Raw genomic sequence first — 12,682 nt, 5'->3', positions numbered from 1 at the left:
GCCGCTTGGCCGCGGACCCTCTGTGAGTCAGTGGGGCTCGGCGCCCGCGGAGGTGCCGAGGGCCGGGCTGCGCCGGCGGGGGCGGTGGGCTCACCTATGGGACTTTCCAAAAGCAAACACAAATCCAGGAAAGGTAAAGGAGCGCTGGCCGCCGTCGCCTCGGCCCCGTGGCCGCGGTTCGCGCGGGGCTGGGGCGTGCCGCACGGGCGCCTGAGTCCTCCCTGGTGACCGTGCCTCGGGGGTCATTTCACGCAGGCAGATGTCCATGTTCAGAGAAGTGGAAGTGACGCTCTGGACGAAAGCCGGCAGCTGGAGGGTGGGGACCCATGGCTTCAGCTTCAGGAAAGTAATACGACTAATTCATTGTCCGTGGATTTCAGGTGAGGAGAAAAAGAAGGGGCGCGGCTACTCCATTGCAGAGGCTAAGGAAAGGTCGATGGACAGGCGTTCTCAAGAGACCCAGAAGCCTCCAGACACCAAGCCTGCGCAGAGCTTCCAAGGGAAGAAGGGGGCAGCCAAGCGACAGCGGCCTTCTTCGTCTGAAGTCGGAGGTAGGACGTGCCCAGGACGGGACAGAACCCGAGGCCAGGGAGTTTGGCGGTGGGATACTAATGGCAGGGGCTCTAGGACCTTTATCTAGGAGGCAAATATCCAGGATTGTAGGCGGAAAATGTGAGTGCAGCAAAGGTTTCGGTGAGTCCCCAGGGGATGACGCCCAGAGGATAGTGAAGAGGAGCTCCACAGCGCTCTTCCCGAATCCTCAGCGTTCCGCAGACCGGAACCGAACCGTGGAAGGCTGCTTCAGTGTGGGGTACATTCGTATAAGAAGGGGTGTGGGAGCCCCTGCCTAGGCACGGGGATCAGAGGGACCGGAATGTTTCTGGGACAAAGGGGTTCCACAGTTTGGCAACTTTATTCACTTTGTTAACAGCCCAGCTTGGCTTGACCTCTGCATGTGGGTGGGGGGATGAGGCCACAGAAGCAGCCGGAATAAGAAGCCTTTCATCTGCTTTGTCATGTGCATTATGGAAATGAACCTGTTAAACTAGTTAAAACAAGGGAGGTGTGATGGGGTTTGTGCCTTGGAAAAGTCTTTCTCCAGAGTAGAGGCTGCTAGGGGCAGTGAGCAGACCTGTCTTAGGTCTGAGTAGGAGCTAATGAAGCACCGGCAGTAGGAATTCCAAAACGATCCAGGATGTAGAACCAGCAGAACCCGCTGTGGGATGAGATGGGGGAGGTCCAGCGGCATTTGTTTCACTGACCATGAGAACGGATGGTCGGTGGATCAGAGGATGTCAGGAGGAATGCTGGCCTGGCGGGGAGAGGAGCTGGGCATGGGCAGGCTCAGACTGAAGCACCTGCGAGATCGTCAAGGACAGGAAGCTGTTTGAAATGAAGGTGTTGGGCTTGGGAGCAAGGCCTGGACTTCAGGTGTACACACCCTTGCTTAAGAGTGGAAGACTGCAGGGAGGGCCAGAGTCCCGGGGAGGAGGTTTGGAGAAAGCTACCACTCTGTCAGGAGCCTTCCAGCTGCAAGCCACAAAACAGCCAACAAATGCGGCTTTACTGCTGAGTGCTTCAGTGTCCCCCAAAGAAAGGGTCAGAGGAGGGCAGTTAGGGTGGCTTGGTCAGCAGCGTGCAGTGACATCAAGGACTGTTTGGATCCACACTTTTGCCACCCTCAGTATCCACGGTCCCCAGAGGGCTGGATGGCTCTAGGTGTCACATGCAGATAGGACTGCTGGCCCGTCCATGAGAAGCTGTTCTTTTTGGGAGGAGAACCTTCCCCTGCTGGACCTCACTTGCCCAACATTGCTAGGATGGGCTCAAATGTGAAAATTCTGGGGCTGGACCTCTATCAGCAAGGGCAGGTGTGGGCAGGGGCAGTGCCTGCTGGAGAGGCACCAACAGTGTCTGTCACACCCTCATTTCAGAGGGTAGAGAGAAGTTGGACATAGAGGGGAAAGGTCAGAGAGCAAGAGGAGGAGGACTTTGAAGAAAGAAGGTGAAGAGTGTGGTTTTTGCATATGAGGAAACATCTCAGCAATAACACAGAGCAAGCTACGGACACATGCTGCACCGTGAAGGAGTTCCCAAATGATGATACTCCAGCGAAACAGGCCAGATGTAAAGACCACATGTATTGTTCCATTTACATGAGATGTCTGGAAAAGGCAAATTTATATAAAGGGAAGCCTGGACTAAGGGTAGGAACAGAGATTAGCCACAAATGGGCAGAAGAGGTCATCTGAAGGTGATAGAAATTGGATCAATGGGTGTCCAACTCTGAAAGTTTGCTAAAAATCATTGAATAGTATGCTTTAAACAGGTGGTATGTAAATTATAATGCAACAAAACTGTTAGAAAGGTAATAATTTAAAATTCTCTCTCAAAAAGAAAGAACATAAGATAATCGACAGTGTTATATGTTGCAAAGAGACTGAGTAAACCCAGAAAAGACTCCATTGAATGAGGCAAGTCGCTGGTCTTGGTGGCCCTGCAGAGAGCACAATGCAACAGTCAGAAGTGAAGACAGACATGGTCTGCCAGGTACAGCATCTAAATAGGGCAAGAGGACCTTCTCTCAGATTTGTGTTAAAGCTGAAGAATTTCCCTATTAGATTTGGAAAAGGTAGGATTTTTGGAAGTCAGTTCCCTTCAATTAACCTAGTCCCATAGAAGCCTTAGAGAAATGGAGAGTCCTGACGAGTCAAACCTTCTGTGCATTACATAATTAATAAAAGTAGGTCTTACTACTGTGGAACAGGAATCGGAAAGTTCTTCCTGGGGTCGGGGAGGGGGAGGCTAGCTGACTGGAGGACTCTGTAAGGTGATAAACTTCTGCATCTTGTTTGGGTGATTACAAAGGTGCATACACTTGTGGAAACTCATCCAGCTGAACATGTTAAGAACTGTGCATTTGATCTTGTGTGAATTGTGCCGAAAAAGCATGGAGTATGCATGAGTCCTTGTCTCTTAGAGCCGCGCCCAAAACACTGAAGTATAAATTGATGTGATTGATGGACATGGTACCTGAAATTTGTTGCAAAGCGAACGAGTATAGTGTGGCTGAGGGTATTTTCCAAAGGCAGCCACCCCTCCTCCTCTGGAGACCTTGAGGCTCCACCCACCTGAGGGAGCCTCCTTAAATTTCTGCAAGCTTGACATTTTCTTGTAACCAATAGCATGAGGTGACAGTGGTCTCTGAGGCGGGGCCAGGAAAGGCGATGCAGTCCTGCCCTGCTCACTGGAACACAGGCTGGTGCTTGGACCCTGAGCTGCCTTCCATAGCGTGCTGCAGAGATGCTCAGCCCCCCACGGAGGCTGCTAAGTGCCTTCCAGGCCAAGTGCCAGACTCATGAGTGAACAGACCGTTAGGTGGTGCTAGCCGCTGGCCTTTGAGTATTCCCAGCTGAGCCACAAGGACACCATGTAGCAGCAGCAGCAGCAGTGACCAGCCCTGGGAGTGGCCATCTTGCACGTCCGGCCCTGTGGAACCTTCAGAGGACTGCAGCTCCAGACAACATTTGACTGTAGCCACCTGGGGACCATAAGTGATATCTGCCTAGTCAGTCCTGTCCCGAATTCCTGAATTCCTGACCCTGAAAATTGTGAGAAAATAAAACCACTGTTTGAAGCTAATAAAGTTTGGGGTAAGGTGTTATCCAGCAGCAGTAACCAGAACAGAGGGTGAGTGCTGGGGCAGAGATAACGTTTGACTGTGGGTTTTAACTGTGGCAGCTGTGTGATGGGGTATGTCATCTTGTCTCGGTACTTACATATATACTTAAAATTTTGCATTACCAAATCCACATACACACATTATAGAGATCAGTACATCACACATATGCAGTCAGCCCATTCCAAAATGCTGGAAATCCTATTGAAAAAGAAGACCCTGGGGCGCCTGGGTGGCACAGCAGTTGAGCGTCTGCCTTCGGCTCAGGGCGTGGTCCCGGCGTTGTGGGATCAAGCCCCACATCGGGCTCCTCCGCTATGAGCCTGCTTCTTCCTCTCCCACTCCCCCTGCTTGTGTTCCCTCTCTCACTGGCTGTCTCCATCTCTGTCGAATAAATAAATAAGATCTTTAAAAAAAAAAAAAAGACCCTAATTTTTCTACAAATAAATGACATCAGGGCACGTGGGTGGCTCAGTTGGTTAAGCGTCTGACTCTTGATTTCGGTTCAGGTCATGATCTCAGGGTTGGGAGATCAAGCCCTGCATGGGGCTCTGTGTTGGGTGTGGAGTCTGCTTAACATTCTCTCTCTCCCTCTGCCCCTCCCTGTCCTCTAAAAAGAAAATTTTTTTAAAATGACATGACAAAAGGAGGGTGTCTTAGTCTGCCTGGGCCACTATAACAAAGTCACGGGGCAGCTTCAGCAACAGACATTTATTTGTCGTAGAGCTGAGGAGCCCCACAACCTGGGTACCATGACTTGGTTCCTGAGAGGACCCCTTCTTGGCCTGCAAACAGCCATCTAATTGCCATGTCTGCACATGGCTGAAGAAAGAGGACTGTGGTCTCTTCCTCCTGCTGTAAGGGCATTGATCCCATCAAGGGGGCTCTACCCTCATGACCTCAACTCAACCTGATTACCTCTCAAAGGCCCCACCTCCAAATACCATCCCAGTGGGGATGAGACCTTCAACACATGACTTTGGGGGGGATACAAACATTCAGTCCGTAGCAGAGAGGGCTGTACAAGGACATTTGAGGGACCTAGGTACCAAACACAGTGTGGGCCTGGGCTAAGTCATTCTTGAGATAACCAAATTGGGTATTAGATAATAATAAGGAATCAATGGTACTTTTCTTAGACGTAACAAGGCTATTGTGTTGATGCTAAAACAACCCTTACTGGATAGAGCTCTATATAGCCTTATTTATGGGTAAAATTATGTCTGAGATTTGCTTGAAAATACTCAGAAAGAAACTGAGGAAGATAGACAAAACAAGGTGAAGCTGAGTGATTCATGTATGGGTACTCACTATACTATTCTATTTTCATGTGTCTGAGTATTTCCATAATTTTTTTGAAGCTAGAGTGTGCTTGTTTGCAATAAATTTTTTAAAAAGATTTTATTTATGTATTTGACAGAGAGAGACAGCGAGAGAGGGAACACAACCAAGGGGACTGTGAGAGGGAGAAGCAGGCTTTCCACCGAGCAGAGAGCCCGATACGGGGCTCGATCCCAGGACTCTGGGATCATGACCTGAGCCAAAGGCAGACACTTAATGGCTGAGCCACCCAGGTGCCCCTGTAATAAATTTTTGAAAAAGAAGAGAAACTTAAGGAACATTTGTTTGTCAGCTACTAAAAATATACTGAGTGAAAAAAGCAAAGTACAAAAGGTCACATGCTGCATGACTCCATTTATATAATGTCCTCCAAGTGACAAAATTATAGAGATGGGAGAACAGACCAGTGGTTGCCAGGGGTTAGGGATGGCAGGGAGTGGGGAGGTTGCAGGGGAGAAGCCTGTAGCTGTTAAGGTACAGCGAGAAGGAGGTCTTTGTGGTGATAGGACAGGTCTGTATCTTGATCTTGGTGATGTTTGTATGGGGTAGAGTGGCACAGAGCACATATTGTGCCAAACTCAACGTCTTGGTCTTGCTATGCTGTACTGTAGCTACAGAAGATGTTACCATTGGGACCACTGGGCGAAACTGCTTGAAGGTATATGGGACGTCTCTGTACTTCTGCAACTTTCTGTGAATTTATAACTTCAAAATTAAAAGTTTAAATATGTATCAAAATTGGGGCATCTGGCTGGCTCAGTTGGTAGAGTGTGTGACTCTTGATCTCAGGGCTGTGAGTTTGAGCCCCAGGGGTGTAGAAGTTACTTAAAAATAAAATCTTTTTAAAAACCTATCAAAATTTATGGTAATTAAAATAATGTAATTCCAGTATAATATTAGATCAATGCGGGGTGTGTGGGTGGCTCAGTCGGTTAAGCGTCTGACTTCGGCTCAGGTCCTGGGATCCTGGGATCGAGCCCAAGTTGGGCTCCATGTTCACTCGCTCCCAAATCTTTAAAGAAATACATCAATGAAATAGAAAATATGGACAAGAATAAGCCCTTACTATGAGTGTGTGTGTGTTTGTGTGTAATTAGTGTGTAATAAAACTAGCGCTAAAATGAAGTGGCAAAGGAAGGGTTATACAGTAAATTATGCTAGGGAAATTGCTTAACATTTTAAGGGAAAGTTCGAGTTGGATTTTAACCTCCTGCCATGTGCTCAAATTCCAGATAAGTAAGAGTGAAGATAAGAAGTGATTATAGGGGCGCCTGAGTGGCTCAGTTGGTGAAGCGTCTGCCTTTGACTCAGGTCATGACCCCAGGGTCTTGGGACTGAGCTCCATGTTGGGCTCCCTGCTCAGTGGGGGGGGGGGGGTCTGCTTTGCCCTCTGCCCTCCCCCCCGCTCGTGCTTTCTTGCTTACTCTCTCTCAAATACAGAAAATCTTTTAAAAAAAGTGACTGCAAAAAGATGTACATTTTAATATGCGTCCTCAATAGGGACCATCCTTCTAAGCCTCAAAACAAAGACATTACAGATATATTGAAGGATTTGACGTTAAGAAGTAAAACATCTCTCCAAACCCTCTATTAACAAATGTAAAACAAATGGTAAGGTCAAAAAATATTTGTACGACGAGTCAAAGAATACCACACAATAGATCAAGTGCCCTGACACACTGTTGGTGGAAATACCAATTTTCTTGAAGACGTATTGGTAATATGGGAGGCGAGATTCTAAGAGGGCCCCAAGAGCCCCACCCCCAGTGAACAAACCCTGCATAATCCCCTCCCCTGGAATGCGGGGCAGAGCCTGTGAATAAGATGGGATGTCACTCCTGTGATCTGGTTGGTAATCTGTTTTTTTTACTTATCAAAATGGAGTTTATCCAGCCTGAACAGGACCTAACTGGAGAAGCCTTTTTAAAAAAGATAAAAGTGCAGGGGCACCTGGGTGGCTCAGCTGGTTAAGTATCTGACTCTTGATCTCGGCTCAGGTTGTGATCTCAGGGTCCTGGGATGGGGCCTCAGCAGGGAGTACGCCCGAGCATTGTCTCCCTTTCCCTCTGCCCCCACGCCCACCCGCTTGTGCGCGCTCTCCCTCCCTCTCAAATAAATAAATCTTTGTTTAAAAAAGGGAAAAGTGGGGTGCCTGGGTGGCTCAGTCAGTTAAGTGGCTGCCTTTGGCTAAGGTCACAATCCTAGGGTCCTGGGACTGAGCGCCACATCGGGCTCCCTACTCAGTCATATCTCAATTTAAAAACAATTTTTTAGGAAGTTGTCATGTTGTGAAAAGAGCTGTGAGCAACCCCCTGCCAACAGCCAGCAAGAAGGTAGGGACTTCAGTCCTTCACCCATAAAGAAATGGCTTCTACCTAGCAACCTGAATGAGTTTGGAAGGCTCCAGGTCCCGATGAGGAGCAGCCTGGCTGACAGCAGGCTCGCAGCTGGACTCTGGACCAGCTGGAACTGGGATGACAAATGTCCGTGCTAGGCTAAGTCAGCCAGAATCATCTGTGGCAATTTGTGAAGCAGTAACCCACAAGTAGTACAGGTGATATTTACCAAGAAGAAAAGTAATGTTCCCAAATGAAGTTTTAAAACTCTAAGTAAAGTCTTGTTTTGAACTAAAGAACCTCAGAAATATAAGGATATTAATTCTCCCTTAATCTGTGAAATCAGTGACCACAATCAAAACACCACAGGTCTTTTTGGGAACTGGAACAAATTATTCTGAAGTTTATCTAAGAGAATAAAAATGTAAAAATAGCAGGAAACCAGAAAATGGAGGTGCAAGAGGGATTGACAGGAAAACATGTCGCTACAGAGAGAGAGCCGAGGTGGACATGCAGTGTCTCACGTTCACGTGGCGGGGGTGGGGGGTTCATGATAAAGGTACCACGTGAAAGACCTGGAAGAAAGATGGAACCTTCGTTCACTCGGTGTTGGGACAACTGACTCGACAACTAAGACAACTTAATATTTTTGCTCAGTACTTACTTGAATTCTATAGGAATCAAACAAACATAGAAAGTAAAACTGTAACAGTTTTCATAGGTTTGGTGTAGGGAACACCTTTTTTCACTCTGATAGACCCCAAGAGCCGTAAGGAAAAGACTGATGTGTCTGTGCAAAAAGCAACAAAGGAAACTGAAAAGCAAGGGGAGCCACCTGCACTATGGTCGTGAAGGGAGAACCTGGACGCACAACAAGCTCTCTCACACACAGAAGGTCAAAGTACAAGACGAGGAGAGAATACAGCATGCACTCACAGGAAAATAAATACACTGGCCCGTGAACAAGCAAAACGATGCTCAACCTCCCCATCCTGGGGCAGAGCTTCAGGGAGGTCGATGGTGACCAATGGGGGCAGAAGTCATACTTCCGTTTCCATATAACATGGGAAAAGATTTAGCAAATTGACAATTAGGAGAAGGTATGGAGAAATGTCCCATTTACAGATTTAGTGGAAATATATATGGATATAATCTTTATGAAAAACAGTTTGACAGTATCTACCAAAATCTTCTCTTATCTAATAAGCCCTCACAAATGTATAAATATGTACACGCAAGAATGTTCATTACAGCATCATTTGAAAAATATAAATATTGGAGGGGGCGCCTGGGTGGCTCAGTCGGTTAAATGGCTGCCTTCAGGTCAGGTCATGATCCCAGGGTCCCGGGATCGAGCCCCACATCAGGCTCCCAGCTCAGCAGACAGCCTGCTTCTCCCTCTGCCCCTCACCCTACTTGTGCTCTCTCTCTCACTCTCTCTCTCTCAAATAAAATAAAAATCTTTCAAAAAAATTGGAAATAACCTAAATTATGTGCATTCAAGGGAGCTGGTAATGTAATGGATGGGCCCCCAGATAGTGGAGTCCAGGCTGCCACGGAAGGGGCCACACCTGTGTGTGCAGACATGGAGCTCAGCCAAGCCATCATGCGACCCTAAATGCATCACACTGTGCATGCACATATGAAATGTCTGGAAGGAAAAAAATCCTTCCATGTGCAATTTTTAATTTTTATTTTTTACATCAAATATTCATAGCCTTTCAGTCTTAATATATAAAAGCATATATAAGTTAATGTAAAAAATGAACTCCCCAGTTTAAATGCAAAATATGAAATGCAATTTTTGACTTAATGGTAACAAAAGGACACTCTCAGTGCCTCGTGCAGGCCATGGGTCATTCATTGGTAGTTAAAACAGTCAAAGCTGGGGATGCGGCAACGAAGACGGACGGAGCTCTGGGCCTTGGCATCTCCCTTTACCAGCCGCCTTGAGCACATGACCTCTCTGTGCCTCAGTTCCTTCGTGCGTAAAACACAGGTCATAAGAGGACCGCCTTCAGGAAGCGCTGTGGGTTGGTGTTCACTGTCATTATTCTCGGCTCAGAATGATGTCTGACAGAGAACGACACCAGCTCCCTGTGCCCCCAGGTAGCCGGGGGCATGAGGTGTTTTAAGTGGGCACAAAGCACACTGAAAGCAATAGGACCAGCGTGATAGCATTTTTGTAACAATTACGTGACAATGTGATTAACTCTCCCTGCATGCGTATGCCCTCTCTGCAGTGCTTTCAGAGGCCTGAAAGGCTGTGCTCCCACCTGGAACCCCAGGGGCGTGGGCTGGGAGATGCAGCAGGGAAGGCATGAAGGCACTTCTGCTTATGTAGCTTGTAACATTTGACAAACTGGGCATTTCACAGGTCTTATGCAACCCTTGTAAGCTTAAGTTTTAGAAAATGTTGTGGCCAATATCAGAAATGTTAATTCTTGGGACGACTGGATGGCTCAGTCAGCTGAGCATCTGACTCTTGGTTTTGGCTCAGGTCCTGATCTCAGGGTCATGAGACTGAGCCCCATGTTGGACTCTGCGCTCAGCGGGGAGTGTGCTTGAGGATTCTCTCTCTCTCCCTCTGCCGCTCCCCCTGCTCACACTCTCTCTAAAATAAATAAATAAATCTTTTTTAAAAAAGAAGAAATGTTAATCCTTCCGCATTCTGATTGATAAGGTTCTGTACAGAGAGGTTTTCCGTTTTGTTTTGTTTTTTTACCAGATTTAGAACCCTTTGGAAACTGTGTATCTGAACCTTCGCCTCTGGGGCAGACCCTGCCTCCTCTTTTCTCTCTCTGTTCGCTCTACGTCTGTCACACAAGCTGGCCGGCAGCTCAGTCTCTCCACAGTGGATGGTGGAAGAGTGTCTCCCCCTCCCTGAAAGAAGGTATCCAGCATTCACGACCCTCATGCCCGAGCTGTCAGTTGGTTAAAGCTCTGGAACACTCATTTACTGTTTTGACTGCTCTTTTCCTGAACCACACATCTAATTCTTTTGCTTTGGCCCTAGCACAGGCATTGTCTGCCTTGTAGAAGAGCTTTTCCACAGACATGCTAAATACCTGGATGTTTTCTTCCTTCTAGAGAAACCTGATGTAAAGGTAAAGGCGGGCAAGAAGAAAGCTGCCATCCCACAGATCATCATCACTAGAGCCTCAAAAGAGACTCTAACCAGCTACAGTTCCATCGGAAGCGAAGAGCAGAGAACCATTAAGGAACAGGTTGAATGGGGCCCCTACTACCGACATAGAAACCCCAGTACAGTAGACGCCTATGATTTACAAGAATAAACAAGCACCCCGAGTAGCTGGCATTATTCACTGTGCTCTGAGTCTTAGCGATGATGGCAGAAGGGCCATCCTGCCCTGTGGGAAGCTGCAGTTGCCCCTTCAGTAAATGAGGTTCCCCCCAGTGACCACCATGATCTTACCTTCCCCAGAGCTGCTGGCAGTTTGGCAGAGGGCAAGAGCGACTCTGGCTCAGAGACTGAACTTGGTGGTAATAAGTGAATTAGCATACCTCTGTCATAACTGGCTATGCAGGGCGATGAACCAGTGGCAGGCACATCCCGCTCTTTCTTGGGCAGTGAAAATCCTTCCTGTCCACTTCTGTAGGAGTGTGGTGTAAGTACTTGGCAGTTATAGCCAATGAGATGTCCCCCTTACTTGGAAAAAAGGTTGGATTCTGAGGACTCACTTTCAAGACATCAAGTCCCAGAACAGGAAGGTGCACAGTCACCCGGGGGGGGGGGGGGGGGGCAAGGGCTCCTACCCTGACAGTAACCTGACCCAGAGTACTAAAGGATCCAGAAGAAGAATGTGGAATTGGGGTAGGGGGCCAGACATGGCACTTAAAACTTTGGCAGTGGCCTTGTCAGAGCTGCTGTGGGAGGAGGGGAGTTGAGTTGCCAACTTCCTATCTTTCTGGCTATGGACCCGCCAGTGAGCGGTCTTTCAGGGGACCCCTGCTGGCGTTCCACCCTCATCAGCAGCTCATGGGTGAGCTCCACTCTCCTCGAGTGGCTGCAGAGAATGCCCTGCCCTGTCTGGTTTGAGACCTTCAGTCTGGTAACAGTGTTTGTTTCCTTAGTTCCTAGAATAGTCAGCAGGCTTTATACTTGGTCTTTATGTCTCTATTTACTGATGAGAATCATATTCTTTAGTATTAGTACAATTGACTTCCGGTCAGTTTCAGTATAACCCAAAAGAACAATTAGTTTCACTTTGGCACTGTTTAGCAGCACATGATTGGCGCCATTACTTGTGTTTATTCAATACATTTGCCCATCCTGACTCACAACTAAGTATTTGTACAGGAAAATCAAGCCCATACAAATGAGGTCGGACTCCACTGGGTTAGCGAGACTACCTTCCCCATAAAATTTCTAGTAGCCATTGCATTTCTGTTATTTGACCTACAAATAGCCCTCCTCCTACCCGTCCTGAGAATCTCACACAAATAATGTAAAAACGATACGAATTCTAATTTCATTAGCTAGAACGTTAGCTTATGAATGAATTGAAAAAGGACTGGAGTGACGTGAATAGGACAATTTTAGTTTAAATTAAATGATTCTGACAAAGTTACGGTTGATTTCATAGTTGTCACGTTGGCTTGGCTTACGCTGCGCCCCCGCCCCGTCCGCTCACCGTCCTGCCTCCAGCATCACAGTCGGCCTCGTTCAGCTCGCCCGCCCGCCTGCAGCGACAGGGCCTCGCAGGTGGCGGGCGCTCCACCCGCACCAGCCAGGAGCGCAGCGTCCCAGCCGCTCGTCCCGTCCTTTCGGACGCGCGCTCCGCTCCCCGACCCGGCGTGGCTCCACAGTCGCCCTCGCGAGCTCCAAGGGAGCCCCCCTCCCCTCGCCCCTGGGCCTCCTCCCCGTCCTCCTCCGCCGGCGGCCGTGCCTCAGCACCCCAGCGGTCTCAGGTGCGCGCGCTTGAAACGGAACCAAGCCCCGCACGTCGGTAGCGCCAGTGGGTGGCAGGAACGCAGGTCCTCCCGGGGTCTTCGGAAGGTTTCCCGGGTAACCGCCGCCAAGGTGCAAATGCCCCGGAAGTACGCCACGCGCCTGCGCGGAAGAACCTCGTCTGCGCCTGCGCACACGGGCAGTGGGCGGCCTGCGCTCGGCATGGGGGACACGGAGTCCGAGTCGGAGCAGATCCGTCTGAAGTGTATCCGTAAGGACGGCTTCTTCACGGTGCCTCCGGAACACAGGGTGCGACGGCGGGCCGCTCGGGGTAGCTCTGCCGGCGGCAGGGCGGGACCGGAACGCCCTGGAGCCCCTTAGTGTCTCGCTAAAGCGTTGAGGTTTCCGATGTGG

At 48.8% G+C, this 12,682-nt stretch overlaps 2 protein-coding genes across 4 annotated transcripts in view; both read left to right on the top strand.

Annotated features, from left to right (window-relative positions):
• The first annotated feature begins 59 nt into the window (after nt 1-59).
• On the top strand, nt 60-10,903 carry SPATA33 (spermatogenesis associated 33). The gene is made up of 3 exons (XM_040633141.1): nt 60-133; nt 381-551; nt 10,447-10,903. Exons 1-3 carry the CDS (start codon nt 97-99, stop codon nt 10,650-10,652), a joined length of 414 nt encoding a protein of 137 aa, XP_040489075.1. The 5' UTR covers nt 60-96; the 3' UTR covers nt 10,653-10,903.
• A 1,589-nt stretch (nt 10,904-12,492) lies between these two features.
• Nucleotides 12,493-12,682, top strand: part of CDK10 (cyclin dependent kinase 10) — a 9,526-nt gene continuing 9,336 nt past the window's right edge. The window contains exon 1 of one of the 3 annotated variants that reach the window (XM_040633137.1): nt 12,493-12,539. The gene's annotated coding sequence lies outside the window, so the exon portion shown is untranslated. The other 2 variants (XM_040633129.1, XM_040633135.1) reach the window with 2 other exon arrangements.

The sequence above is a fragment of the Ursus maritimus genome, unplaced genomic scaffold, assembly GCF_017311325.1.
Source record: "Ursus maritimus isolate PB19 unplaced genomic scaffold, ASM1731132v1 scaffold_19, whole genome shotgun sequence".
Taxonomy (NCBI): Eukaryota; Metazoa; Chordata; class Mammalia; order Carnivora; family Ursidae; genus Ursus; species Ursus maritimus.
This window is presented reverse-complemented; position numbering and strand designations above follow the sequence as displayed.